This window comes from Boleophthalmus pectinirostris, unplaced genomic scaffold (assembly GCF_026225935.1).
Source record: "Boleophthalmus pectinirostris isolate CB_2022bp ecotype Guang Dong unplaced genomic scaffold, ASM2622593v1 HiC_scaffold_23, whole genome shotgun sequence".
NCBI classification, from domain to species: domain Eukaryota; kingdom Metazoa; phylum Chordata; class Actinopteri; order Gobiiformes; family Gobiidae; genus Boleophthalmus; species Boleophthalmus pectinirostris.
Window position 1 is genome coordinate 37302170 of NW_026571207.1, and position 15730 is coordinate 37317899.

Genomic DNA, 15730 nt, shown 5'->3' on the forward strand with positions numbered 1-15730 from the left:
TGAATAAAAAATCTTCACATGATTTGGCCATGCTAGGCCTCCATCAGGATATAGATACTCAAAGAACAAAAGCAGAGGAAAATAACTATATAGAGTCAAAGGAATAACCTTTAACCTTCTGTTTGTATTTTTTTCCCAGGAAAAGCGAATATTCCAGATCCCGTGGATGCATGCAGCTCGACACGGCTGGGACTTGGAGAAAGATGCTCCTCTGTTTATGAGATGGGCCATTCACACAGGTACAGGTCTACACACACATTGCAGACTGATTAACTGCAGGTTCTGGGGTTTAGGGAGTGATCATTCAGATCAGAGAGGCATGTAGAGGCCGATAACCTAATAATGGCCAATAACGTAATAATTTTAAAGTAATGAAGCCAATAATGTAATAAAATGTCTGAACCAATAACGTAATAACCTGTTGCCAGTAATGTAATAATTGTAATAGTAATTTCTTAATATCATTTAAAGGAACAGTAATCCAGCCTGAATATTCCCTTTATGTTGCTGTTGTCATTCTGTGTATATTATATGTTTTGGTCTGTTGCACCACCCTCCACCTGCACCTCTGATTTTGGACACCTACCTGGGGACCTCTTGAGTGGAGGAGGGGATACTCTGCTCTGCAGTATTTCATACGTGATTGCAGTACCATTTTTGCCCACAACAGGGATGGGCATTCGATGAAATTTTCTTAATCGATCGTCAGAAGAATTAACGATCGATTATCGATTAATCATTAACGTTTTTATATTAAAATGATCATCATTATTATTACTATCTGCACTACTAATTTGCATAAATAAACTCAACTTTACGACATATAAAACCGTAACCACTCTAGAGCCACATCAGCCCGTTTATTAGAATGTGTTTTAATTCAGTTTTGCACAAATCTCACAGAAACAAAACTTAAAGCTGCATCGCAAATTTACATAAACTAAGCAAAGATAAAACTACAGCTCTTGTGTCGCTGATGCGGTTTAATTTCTGTTGGATTAAAAGACATGACTCAGGTGAATACAGGTCAGTGTGACCAGATTTGTGTTTGTCAAAACCAGGACACCGTACGGGGGGAGGAAGGTGGGGATTCGTCATCCACATTGAGCGACTCTCACCTGGCAAAACTTTTTCCCACTGGACACAGAAACATATGTGCTGCTTTATACACTGTGCACATGGACTCACACTTGTCCCGAACGCAACGGAAAGTGTGGAATTTCTTGTACAAGTCATTGTTAAATACACATTTGTGCTTTGGTTCGTTACAGACTGACCCACTGTTTGTGTCTCGCTCCTTCTGATGCAGAGACACATGTACACACCTGTTTGGTCACGATACACACAGCAACCTACATTCGGTTTGTCGATTAAAATGAATGTAATCGATTAAATTCTTAATGATCAATTATCGATTAATCGACTAATCATGCCCATCCCTAGCCCACAAACTGTTCCTTTAATACTTTCAGATTTATTAGTTGAATTTAAAGTGTCACACTGTGAGATAAATTGTTACTTTTGTCTCTTTCAATTAGCTGCTTCAATACCTGGACATGATGGACGTACACTCTCTCTCAGTATTTTTCTCTAGTCGGCCTGTGCCTCTTACAGGGAACACTTATTATTATTAGCGGTTTGATATGTATCTTCCTCCTTAGAAATGAGGACTATTTGTTTGTTTAACTTGATGGTTACAATTATTTCTCTCAGCTCCAGGCCATTCACGTACTCACATATGTTTGCATATTCAGACATTGACTCACATGTAAAGAGTACAATGAAATCTAAATGTGAGTATTCTCAAATCATGAAAACATTCTTTCATTTTATTTCAACCTTTTAATTGAACCACAAACGTTTTTCCAAAATGTTTAAAATTAGGCTGGTGTAACATCAGCCGTGCACTTTGTAACTTTTTGGTTGGGGTCCGTCACCTACCTGTGGGCCTGGAATGTTCCGCAGTATGACTTTAAACAGCTTTGTCTTACATTTATCCAATTACAGGTGGTTTTAAAGCTCAAAAATACCTAGAAAAACAGGCATTCTGACTGTGAGCGGGGTCGCCTCTCCACAGATCTAAACTGTAACTTGGTCTGTTTGGTCTCCATGAATATAGAAAGGTTTAATGCCATACTGTGACACATTCCAGACAAAACAACAACATCTCCATGGAGTAAAGCAGTTAATAGACCCTCCACCAGAAAAGTTACACAATTTACAATCAACAAATAATGGCTTTGACAGGATTCTCTGATCCCTCTAAAAAACAGCAAGTATCTAAATCTTTGCTGCCTTTTTTCACACCATTAAAATCATGTCTATAAGTAAAATAATACCACACGGTAGGAACAGTTTCACTTTCCTCTATCTTCAGCTCGGTTCAGTTTTATTTCTTCACAAACGCATCACTTTCACATTGCCTTGGAAGCAAAACTCCAGCTAAACACAACCGTTCTGCTCAGAGCGAAGCATTGCACAACTCGGAAAATGAAAGTTTAGGGGGGGAGGGGCACAGTCCGGAGAAGCGTGTCAGGTCAGATCTGTGGAGAAGCGACTCCCACAGTATGAATGCATGTTTTTCAAAGTATTTACATTTTTTGCAGTAAAAGCAAGCTGCAAGATAAAGTGCAATTTAATGTCAGATGATGTAACATTCTAGGTGAAACAATAATGTCTCCGTAGACATAACTAGGTGACTGAGTTCAGATTAATAAGAGAGAGAATTTTCACGAGATGAGGTTTTGAAATAAAATACAATAATTGGATCAATGCACAGTTTTGGTGATTTTAAATGAGTGAAATAGTTTTATATATTGTGCTGTGAATGTATTGTATGTGTTGATAGAGTTAATAAAAATGACTTCACCTAAGAATTAAGTGAAGTTTTTAATAGGCCAAATGCATTACACAACTTTTAAGCTTTAATCACCAATTCTTCGGTGTAAATCCCCACACACGGAACCACTGATAATTACAATATACTCAATATATTATATTTCATTTTATAATTTAAATGAGACTAGACTAAACTAGACCTGGATCTGCTACTCTCTCTCGCTCCAGCTCCTCCCTCCTTTCCCTCCTCCTCCTCTTCCTGCTGCTGCTCTACATGTGCATGGTCACCCCCCCCCACCGCTCTAGTGCTCACGGTGCAGACGGACACAGACAGTAGAGGAGTGCTTTTCTCTCTTCTTTCTTACTGTACAGTTACAGGATAAAAAGGCCTAAATATCGTTTTGTGGATGTTTTGTCAAACAGTGTATAAGTGTTTATACATTGTTATTGGGTGAATTAGACAGTTATATGATTACATTATTTCTTGAGCTTTTTAACCAACTTTAGCATTGATTATCTGCATCAATATTGGTCCTATCACTACAAAATAAAACTGAGTTTTACGTGTTCTCTGTCTAAATATGTGAGTGTTTCTGTGTCTGTGTCTGTCTGTTAGCTACAGCTGCTCAAAGATGGGCAAATTTCCAGAGCTTGAGTGAGGCAAAAACCTTTTGCTCTGGCACCAGATGTAAAGACTAGGGGTATAACGGTGTATATAAGATATTCGTACCAAACTGTTTCAGTACAGGACGTTCAGTTTGGTGCAAGGCTGTGCATGAGTTTACGCAATTTGTGTGTGTTTACATTCAGCCACTACATGTGCAGCTACACCGAGGCTCGGCTCTTTAATATTCATGAGGGAACTCATCTGTGATTGGCAGTGTTTCCCGCAGTGCTTTATAGTTAGGGCGACCGTCTTGACATCAATTGCAACTCGGAACTACGTCCTCCAAACCACGTGAATCCTCGCAAAACTACAGTTGTCTTGCCCCGGTCCTCACTCTCTCCTTTCGCCCGTGCGGAATCTCTACAACCCCTGTCCCTGTCCCTGTCCCTGTCCCTGTCTCTGTCCCTGTCCCTGTCTCTGTCCCTGTCCCTGTCTCTGTCCCTGTCCTGTCTCTGTCCCTGTCCCTGTCTCTGTCTCTGTCCCTGTCTCAGTCTCTGTCTCTTGTCTCTGTCCCTGTCCCTGTCTCTGTCTCTTGTCTCTTGTCTCTTGTCTCTTGTCTCTTGTCTCTGTCTCTTGTCTCTTTTTGGCATATTGCCCACCGTTGGGTGCAGCGCTTTTTAAGTGCATGTAAAAGCAGAACTATTAATGCTTTGCAGTGACGTCACACTGCGGGTGTCCTACATGCATCTGTATTGGCAAAATGTTCAGGAGTTACCATGGTGACACCATGCACACATTAGAAAACACAGACAAAAAGTTTTAAGAGATAGTAGCAGCCTAAGACTGTAATTTAATGTGTGACAGACATATCATATGTTGAATGTGTCAAAACAAAGCTCAAATGAACTCAAACTTGAGTAATAGAGCTTCAGACAGGGTAGTGCTTTCAGTTAGCCTCACATCCTCAAGTTGTGTTGATGACATCAAAATACAGCCTTTGAAGTGCTTGTATCTGTTGTTTTGTGCAGGTAAATACCGCCCTGGAGTGGACCGCCCCGACCCAAAAACATGGAAGGCAAATTTCCGCTGTGCCATGAACAGTTTACCCGACATCGAGGAGGTGAAGGACAAGAGCATCAAGAAGGGAACCAATGCTTTTAGAGTTTACAAAATGTTATCATCATCAGAACGAAGCATGAGAAGAGGTGAGGGGCCAACATACTAAACAGAGAATATTTATATGAAAAGTATTATATTATTATAAAGTATTAGGTATATTAAAATATTTATATTATATTAATATTCCATATTTCTCTGTATTATTTTCTGATCTATGTTATAATGTTGTTTTCTCATCACAAATGTACCAGGAGTTGTGTTGTGTTTCATTCACACATGATTAACACACAGATCTTGCGTATTTAGTGAGTTCTTTTCTCCAGCAGAGAGAGAAAAACAGCTGATTCTGTTTTTTTCTGTTGACCAAAATTCAGCACAAATCTTTATCAAAAGATTAGCAAAATTGAGTACTTCTTCCACTCCAGGTGAAGTGTGATCACATAGAAGTGTGTGAATCGAGATGAAAATATGTTGGAATATGTAATGAAAATGTAATATATGATATTTATGCCATAGTGCCCCATAGTTTAGTTTGAAGACATGTTGATTTGATCATTTTTATCACAGGGTTGTATTTGTGTCTTTCAGGAAAGAAGAGAATCGACAAAGAGACGAAGGTAAAAGGAAGCAGGGTAAGTCTTTTTTGCCATGTTCAGTGTTCACTTAAAGATGCACTATGTAACTTTCCTGGTGGTACCTGCTTGTCTCCATGGAGATGTTATTGCTTTGTCTGGAATGTTCCACAGTATACAATAATTCCTTCTGTGAATGGGGCGACAAAGCAGTTACATTTCCGTGGAGATAAGCAGGTGGCGGACCCTCCACTAGAAATGCTACTCTGCCTAGAATATTCCACACTGTGGCATTAAAATGGCCTCACCTGTTTTTCTCTGTCTTTTAGGGCTGCAAGATTAATCACAATAATGTTGAAACTGTTAGAAAACCACAAAGACTGCAGTGTTTTAAAACTAGCATCTTTAAAAAAATGAAGATAAGATAAAAATAAAGTGATTGTGTTTCTTTTAGAGCAGGGGTGGGAAATTATATTTTCCACATGAGAAACAGAAGATATTGTGGAGGGCCAAAATGCTTAACTCAAATCAGCATAATATTGATTGTATTTATTTATAAAAAGCAGTAAATAGCATTGTTTTGACGAGCTTGTATGAGTTTATCTTATGACTTAGCAATGAAAAAGTGAGGTTGCCTTACAAAAAATGACATTAAAAATCACCTCTACAATAAAAGCAATGCAGCTTTAGTCCATCCATAAGGTCAAATGATGAAATATGTTTAGTTTGTAATTCCAAATGAGCTTAAACGGGCCAGTCAGAGTCAACCAAAGGAACGTATGTGGCCCGGGAGCTGGACAATGCCCAGGTCTGTGTTTAGAGTACTGTATTTTCCGGGCTATTAGGTGCTCTGGATTAGAAGACACACAGTCATTAAATGGTCTATTTTCGAACTTTTTTCACAAATAAACCGTGTGGGACTTTAAAGGAAACCCAACAGTGTGATGGGTGAGTGGTTTTGTTTATTTGTGGCGTTCACGGTGACTCTGGGCTTTGTTCAGTTGTGGCGTGTAGGGAGGGTGTGTCTGGGACCAACGGATTGTCGGCGTGTTCACAGTGACTCAGTTGTTCAGTTGTGTCTAGAAGTGGCACATTGCACTCGTTTTTTCTATTCGTTCCTCCGTTTCGTTCCTCGTTGGCGTGGAGTGATGAGTGTGTCTGTGGGTGTTTTTGGCTGTGCGGTCGCTGTCTGCTCAGTGTGTGTTTGTGTGTTCTGCGGGTGGTACAGCTTTATAGTTAACTGAAGTCGGGCTGGGACACCAGAGTGGATTTGTGTATGGGATGCTCTGGATTGTGGGGTGCGGTTGTTTTTTGATGCGGTTAGAGGTTTAAGAGCGCGTCTAATAGCCCGGAAAATACAGTATATTGAACAACCTGAGTGATGATTTTAAAAAGTCTAAAACTGTAGAAGCCTTTAAAAAGAAGAGTATAAAGAAATGGATGAATTATGCATTACATTTTATTAGTTTTAAATTATGTTTTGTCTCTTATATATACAGTAAGTCACAAATGAAATTGTAAATACAAACTTGCTGTTCATACACTGCTTTTCTTTCTTAGAATTCTGTCTTTGTGTAACAGGTTTTGGCATTATAAGTACTTTTGCTTCAGCCTACACTCTTTCGGTCATGATCCATGGGGTTGTAGTCTATAGTAGTAGTAGTTTTGTTTTGTTCTGTAGTGCTGCAAAATGACCAAATAATCCAAATAAAACTTCTACTACTACAAATATATTTTGCTATATCTCTATATACGATATATATCTTGATATCTGTACCAGAAAAAATAACCCCCTAAAACTGAAAACTGCACAAACAGATATGCCAAATTCCACAAGGTCTTTTTAAAAAAAATTGAAGTGCAAAAAGTGGGCAGTTCATGTAGGAACAAAGTGCTTCTGCCACATTTAAGATTACAAAAAATCCCTAATTACATAAATAATAATTTAACTGTAAAATAAAAGAAAATAATACATATTTCCTTCTTTTCATTTATAAATAAAACAACTCAACTCAAGCTCATCTTTGCATTAACTCTGTTAACCAAATCATAACCATAACCATGAGCTCCTTCAGCATAGGAAGATTGGGAGGTTCCTTATTTTAATAGATCCATGTTCCTCACCAGTGTGAGGAGCTCTGAGGTTTCCCACAATCCACTGCAGCTCAAACCCAACGTTTCCAAACACAAGTACAAGTGACACTGCAGCAGATCATTCATTCAAATCTTCTGCATAAATAAACTTTACATTGCTAAACTTTACATCAGCCCATTTGAGATTATAATGTGTTTAATGCAGTTTTGCACACATGTGTTTATGTTTTACAGAAATGAAACTTAAAAGCGCATAGCTAATTTGCATAAGCAGCTCACTCCAAGTGCCGCTGATGTGGTTTAGCTTCTTTCAAACTAAAGGACACGACTCAGTGTTCATATGAGTGTTCTCTCTGTGAGGATGTGCTGCTGATGGCCTTGTTTGTAAATGGTGGAAAAGATTTGTGGTACTAGAAGCTTTTCATTGGCACTAACATTTGCATTCACGGCGGTAGTGACGAGTGAATGAGACACAAACGAGAAAAATCAAGGAGGCGGGGCGCGGGGGCAAGCAAAGAGAAGGCAAACAAGCGAAGCGGCGAACTCAGAACTGAATATAAACATTATCTCAATATATACGATATGTCAGAATCCATATCGAGTTTAAAAAATATCTCGATATATTTAAAATATCGAGATATCGCCCATCCCTAATAAGTTCCTCCACAAACAACTAAATATTCTGTGTAGAAACTGCTATCCCTTTAGTTTAGATCTGTAAAAACATGTTCTGAAATGTGATTCTTGTATTAGTAGTCAGTTCATATTTCAGTGTTTTTCAGAATTCAGAAACGTGTTATCAAAACATAGTGCAAATACACTTACATTTTTTCGTTCAGCCTTAATCTCCATGGATATGAGCAGGTGGCGACTCTCCATCAGAAAAGTTGCATGGTGCACCTTTATACCACTACAGCACTACTAAATAAAACAGTTAATTGCAAATTTCTTCAGATTAAAATATTCTAAATGCAGTTTTGTTTGATTTTCAGGTCTCGAGTTCAGAGAAGTATCGTCCTGAAGATGGTCCCATAGACTACACCAAACCAGACCTGTCCAGAGTCAAACAGGAGTCTCCAGATGTAACTGACAGTGCTGCAGGTACCATATTCAAAGGGCCCATATTACATTATTTTTTTTAATCTATGTTGTTATAATATATTTTCCTCTTCAAAAACGTACCTTGAGTTGTGTTTTGTTTCATTCACACAAGTTTAACACACAAACCATGCAGATTAAGGCTCTCAACTTGAAAACACCTTGTGATGTCACATGCTGCACTGTGTTTAAACTCCATACACCTTCACTAGAATCATTTGGATGATTTCAGACCTGGAATTACCCATCTGTACTGAACACAATGTAAAAGGTGACCATTACTAATCTACCGCTTCATGACATCACAAGGTGGAACAAAGCATTTTGAGTTTAGGAGATGTAGATGGATTAAGAATAAAGGATTACTCCAACATGTGTGAATGAAACAAAACACCAGATATGTTTTTTGATGAGGTAACAACGTTCTAACATGGATTAAAGCTCACAAGAGGCAATATTGTGTAGAACCTTAAACCGGAGTTTACCGTAGTGTCGTTGGTTTCTAGAGTCATGCTGCACATTGTGTCATTGCAAGAAACTGAATATCACATAAATGGTGAGGTTCTCCTAATGGCAGAGTAGCTATATCCATTATTAAAGAGAGAGTATTGTGCAAAATTGACTTTCTGAATCTTTCTACCATGTAATAACGTTATCAAAAAGAAGAGAAGATATTTTATATGTCATTTATGCATTTTTGAATAATCTAGTGACTTCAAGCAAGTTTCTTTTATGAAATCGTTTTAAATGAATTTTGCTATTTAAAATGTGCAGCGTGATCTATGTGTGTCATAGAACTAGAAAGCAGGTTCACTGGAGGACTCTGCTAAATACATCGAAATCTGGTTATCAAAATCAAATCAAATATGTTGTTGAGTATCAGGCATTTTCCCCAGTATCAAAATTGAGATAGAGTTAGCTGTATTTGTATTTTAGCTGAATGTTATTATTTTAATGTGGTTTGTGTGTTCAGACCTGCCGAGCTCAGAGGAGGGTCACATGGTTTTGTCGGAGCAGTTGCCGTTTGTTTGTCAGACGGTGGAAGTGACGACTGAAGATTCACAGGAGCAGACTGTGACTTCATCTCACTCATACCCCCTCCAGATCTCCCCTGTCTCCTCATACGGTCAGTACTACAACTGCTGCTACTACTACTACTAGTAGCTTACCACCACCACAGTGAATGAATAAGCGTAGTAAAGCGTTTGTGACATATGTCTGTGAAAAGCGCTATATACAAAAAAAACCCAAAAAACTTACTACTACTACTGCTACTACTACTGCTGCTACTGCTATGCTGCAATTATTTTTAGGGATAGATGATACAATGCAGGTATTGGATAACAGGTGCGATATTGAGAAATTTTGGGATATCAGATATTGGTTCCAAGATATTGGTTCAGCTGATATTTGGTCTATAAATTGGTCTAACAATATTATTTACAGGTTAATGTTGACCCAAAATGTCTTAATATAAACTTGTATTTTTACAAACCTGTTCTCTAATTACAAACCACATCTGGATAATTTTTTACTTGATGAGGTTTGTGTTTAAAGGAAATTATTTTTATTTTCAGTCTCTGACCTTGTATCAGCCGATATCTGGTATCAGCAGATATTTAAAGCCAAAAATGATCAAATTCCAAGACTGGACTGTTACCTCTTCTCACCTCAGTTCCATCCACCTCCAAACCTGTCTCCTACAGCGCGTGCACAAGAGGTCGCGTTCATTTTTAAAGGAGCTGTATCTGATTTCTACCATTTTCAAACCATAAAAGACAAGACTTAGTTAAAGCTGCATTATGTAACTTTCTGGAGACAGCACATAACCTGCACAATTACATGGAAAGTTGAAACTATACTTTCCCCATTGAGATAGTTAGAAGACGTTTTATGTCATGGAAACAAGCAGAAGTAGACACATGTTATTCTACTTCCTTTAGTGCAGTAAATACAACCAAAGTGAAAAAAAAAAAAAATATATATATATATATATATATTCAAACTTTTAGTCGCGTTAAAAATCACATTGTAGTGTTTCTTATAGTCCCCAACAGGAAAGCCATAGTATGAAATTGTAGTTTTCAGTGTGCATATCAACTTTGAAGGTAGCTGCTTTTGTTTTGAACCTCATTTGAACTCGTCCACTCTGTCTGTATTATTTGACTGTATCGTTGTCAGAGCTTTTGATTTGACTTCAATCCAAACTCAGTGTTCAGGCAAAACCAGTTCTACAGCTCCACTCCTTATTTATCTCTATTGTCTCATAACACTGTACTTTACCTCTGCTTCTACTGCCGAGATACTAACACAAAGACTGTAACAAGGAAACGATCCAAGGAATTACTGCTACTACTACTGCTACTGCTACTTCTACAGCAACAACAACTACTACTTCTACTATTACTACTACTACTGTACTTTACCTCTGCATTTACTGCCAAGATACTAACAAAAGACAATAATATGAAAGAGGTCCAAGGAATTAATACTACTGCTACTACTACTACTACTACTACTACTGCTACTCGTGCTGTATCAAGGACTTTACTTTAGTTCTGCAAATTAATAATACAACAACAACTAACTAACAAGGAAGAGATCCACAAACTTACTACTACTACTACTACTACTACTACTACTACATCAATATTGCACTTTACCTCAACATTTGCTGCCAGGATTATGGCACAAAGCCTGGAACAAGGAAGCGCCGCATACTACTAATTAGTCCTAGTATTGAAGTGTGTAACTGCCACAACTACCAATCCACAAACAGTCAAAGCTTCAAAGTGCTGAACAGACACTAACACTACTAACACTACTACAAGTGCCGCTAGTACTACTACTACTGCTGTACTACTACTACTCTTACTGCTACTACTATTGCTACTACTGCTACTACTACTGCTACTACCACTACTGCTACTACTACTGCTGCTACTACCTTAACTTTTGCTTCCTTGTTAAAGCCTGTAACAAGGAAGCATTCCAAGAAATTTACTAACCAGGAGTAAAAGTATTCAACTGGTTCAACTACTAAATAAAACGCATAACTAAGCACATACAGTCAAAGCCAAAGCCAAAAACTTCAACTTCAACTTTACTTAGAATGCACGAAAAGGTTGAACAAAGTGCTACAATGGAGTGCTACTACTACTGCTACTACTACTACTGCTTCTAATCTGATGGTTGTGGGTGGCTCTCATGTTGTGGTCCTACCACATTCCTTACAATTACAGTACCAATGAAGAAATTTGTTTGAAATTACACAATACTGCCCTACGAAGGCAAAAGATCTGAACTCACCAGAATGTGAAACTGAGAAAAAGAACTTCAAAGTTTATTTTTTTGTCCAGACAAAAGTATAACAAGTAGGGCTCCCGAAATTTGACAACTAGTTGCTATAATGAAGAAATATTTGTATTTGAAAAATATTGAGCTCAAAATTGACCTTTGACCCTTATTTAGTTACTGTACTCCAAAAATAAGGAGTCGTGCAAAGGCAAAAGGCAGTAACAGTGTCAGTTGCGTTTGCACAAATTTGAGCTCAATATTTTTCACAATATTTATTCACACGATAAAGGAGGTCTCAAATACCCCTGAAATGACATGAACTCATTTTTCACCGAACATGATGCTGCTGCCTTTTACCTTTGTAGGGCAGAATACTAACAGCTGCACTAGAAAAGTCTAATGTTAAGCAGCATCGACAAATAGCGGTAGTTTTGCCGTGAACGACTCTAGCTCCAGTTAACTTTGTGCTGTCGCCCGTCTCTCTGTATCTGCTGTCAGACTCATTTTGGTCTTAAAATGTTCATATTAACTCACTGTAGTGTGGCTGTATACCTTTGCATATTAAAGTTGCACTGTGTAACTTTTCTGCCGGAGGGTCCGTCAAATGCTTTTCTGAGTGGAGATGTTAAAGCTTTGTCTGAAATGTTTCGCAGTTTGGTGTCAAGCTTTTCTGTGTTCATGGAGATCAAACCAGGCCAAGTCACAGGTCTTTAATGTTTAATGTCATACTGTGGAACATTCCAGGCAGAGCAGTGATATATCCATAGACTCAAGCAGATGACATACGCAGAAAAATTACACAATGCACCTTTTAACTTGTAAATCATTGCTCTTCATCCTAAGAGTATTCAATGTTTCATCATTTTGAACGGCTCTAACCTCTCATTATCCTCATTGCAGGCAGTGACACAGAAAGTGACACAGAGGAGACGAATAAAGTAAGTAGCATTTGTCCAAAGACTTTTATTTGGTTATTGTGGACATGTTTGAACCCGTTTTTAAATGTTGAAGCAAAACAAGGGAGTGTTTTCTTGGATTTTGTCTTGTTTTTGTTGCTTCCTGTAGCACAGTGAGGCTCTGAGAAAAGGGGAGGGGTGTACCAGGAACTCAAGTCAAACACTAACTACACCGTCTCAGCGTCATTTAGAAAAGCATTGTTCAAACTGAAAGGAAAAGACTTGGAGGGGTAATGGGACAGTTATGAGTAAAGCTAGTGTTTCTGAGAGTGTTATTGCCGCTTAGGTGCATTCACTTTTCTGATGGAGGGTCTGCCAAATGCTTTTCTGCCTGGAGACGTTATAGCACATGTGTCAAGGCCATTTTCTGTGGCCCACAAGGGGTTAAAAGGTATAATTTATTATTATGTTGTGACTCTGTGCCGCTACTACATCTCCCACAATGCACTGCAGCTGTTTCCCGTGATGTGACTGCATCCCGCCACTGAAGAGGCCAAGAAAACATCATCAAATTTCGCCAAAAATATCCAAGAAAAGAAAAATTGATGCAGAAGGGACGGCTATTTCATGAATGTTACTGAAGGAGGAATGTGAATGTTTTAATTTAAACCTTTAAATCAAATCAAATCCACTTTATTTCTACAGCACATTTCATAAACAAAACAGTTTCCCAAGTGCTGCACAAAACAGATAAAACATGTCCAATAGAAATATAAAGTAAAGCTCTTATTAACTCTACTAATCCTCATTAAGTCAATAAAACCAGTCAAATCAAATAAGAGCAAGAATACCAGTAAATATTAAAAAGGTTAAAAAAACTAAACAAAACATACAAATAAACAAAATAAATAAATATGAAATGAAAACTCAAATACAGACTTTTACAGTTTTGTAACATACTGATATTACAGTTACAGTTGCAGTTTGAACTTTACAACCGGCCCTTTGATGACGAACATGACCCTTGGTGAAAATGAGTTTGACACCCAGGCGTTATAGCTTTGTCTGGAATGTTTTCACAGTATAGCATTAAACATTTCTATCTTCATGGAGATCACAAAGTGGAACAGATTGTTTTCTGTTTCTCAGTCTCAATATGCAGGATTTGTGTGTCAAACATGTGTGAATGAAACAAAACTCCAGGTATGTTTTTAATGAGAAAACAAAATTATAACATAAATCAGAAAATAGCACAATATACCCACTGGCTTAGAGGAAAACCACCGAGGAAATGGATGTAGTGAAACTGTGAAAAAAGGGGAAAAACAGGAAATGCAAACTAAAACTATGGCAGTTTGATTTCAAATATTTATCTACTCTGAGCCAGTCTGTTTTGTTTACATCCAAATGGTGTCATCATGAACTGGGTTAAATATCACTGTGTCAGAGGCTCAGCAGCTCCCACTGTTTATATGGTCATATGAGATTCAGGTTTGGACACAGTGCTGGTCTATTGATTATTTTCTTTGGCATTAGTTACTTCTTTCCCAACTAAAAATGAAGCAATTCTGATTGTACCGTATTTTTTGAACTATAAGCTGCACAAGATTATAATGCACAGTATCAATAATGTTGAATTCTCTTGTTTATTTTCATACATAAGGTGCACTGAATTATAAGGCACATTAAGCAAAACAAACGGACGACACTTGAGACTGATTTTTAGCCCAGACATCCATCCATCGGCAGATCGTGGCGTAACTCGCCCGGCGTTGCCTCCCTGTCTCGATGAATGTTGATTATGAATGTGAATGTGGATGGAAAATTTAAGTTTGTTTTTTTATTCCTACGAGAACGACTCAAATATACATTGAGTAATCATGTCTTTAACTCTTTCCCCCATGAAGACGACATTTGACGACCCCCTTGTTTCCTTAATGACGTGTTTTGACACCTCTGCTGTTTCACTAAAGACGTGATTTGACAGAGACTTTGATAGGTCGCTGCCACTACAACCCACACTAGGCTGACCAATAGGATTCAAGGATATGTTTTCGCCGATTTTTTCCAAAGTTAATCGAAGTAGTGACGATGGTAGGTTCCGGAAAAAAACACAACACGAAACACGTGCAATGGAAAGATCTCAGCGCTGCCGCGCACAGTTTTAGAAATAATGAGGAGTGGATGTATTTTATAGATAAGTTTAGAGAAAGTGACTTTTATAGATTTCAAAGTGATGATGAAGTTGATTATAAAGTGGAAAACAGTGATAGAGACGGACTTTCAGAGAGTGAATCTTACAAAGATGAGAATTCCAGTGACGCGTCTGTATGGAGTCCTGCGATTTCCGAACAAACTATCCGGGACTTTATACTCGATTATGAACCAGAATTGCCCTGAAATCTGGATGTTGCTCTGGCGAGTCCTTTAAAATATTTCAGTCTTTTTTTCCAAGATGCAATGTATAACAGAATCACTACAGAAACAAACGTTTATGCGGAGCTCTGCACACGAGAAAGTAACCAAGATGACAAATACTGAACACCCACTGACTGGGAAGAGTTTTAGTATTATGTTATTATATTATAATAAGCTAAATTAGTTGAATAAGTTAAATGAGTTGAATAAATTAAATAAGTTGAATAAGCTAAATGAGTTGAATAAGTTAAATGGAAAAAAAAATTATTAGGTCCACGCAGGTGTACAGCAGGTACAAACAGGTGTACACTTGGGTCTACTGTATCTGGTGATATGAAATCTGTTTAAATACTTTGACAAAGTATATTTTTAATTTTTTTATGAATATAGTACTCAGAACATGCAGATATCAGATGCTGAATATAGTTTTTTGTTTTGGATTTTGCACCTGACCAGGCAAACTCTCATTTTCAGTGAGCTGTTATAAACCTGTAAATGAGTTGAATCACATTTAAACATCCAGAAATGAAGAGTTCAGAGATACAAATATGTCTGTGTTTCAATTAAGTTCGTGAGTGTAAAAATCATTTATAATCACTCGTGGAAGTCTGTTTTCTTTTATGCAGTTATGCTCTAAGGGTAGAACTAGTAATATATGTATGGGTTGTTCCTAGTCAGGCCTCCAGGGGGGAAAGAGTTAATGCAACTTTGCCATATTTGTTTACGTTTTACAAAAACAAAATTTAAAACCATATGGCTCATTTGCATAAAGAAAAAACAGCTCGCTCCTT

General features: G+C 37.8%; 1 protein-coding gene across 1 annotated transcript in view; it reads left to right on the top strand.

The window, feature by feature from the left end:
• The window catches only part of irf2b (interferon regulatory factor 2b), a 40884-nt gene that overhangs the window by 14964 nt on the left and 10190 nt on the right, over positions 1–15730 (top strand). The window contains exons 4-8 of the mRNA XM_020931168.2: positions 4474–4650; positions 5153–5196; positions 8223–8331; positions 9302–9454; positions 12526–12563. Coding sequence (XP_020786827.1) covers positions 4474–4650; positions 5153–5196; positions 8223–8331; positions 9302–9454; positions 12526–12563 — 521 coding nt within the window. The remainder of the gene's footprint in view (positions 1–4473; positions 4651–5152; positions 5197–8222; positions 8332–9301; positions 9455–12525; positions 12564–15730) is intronic.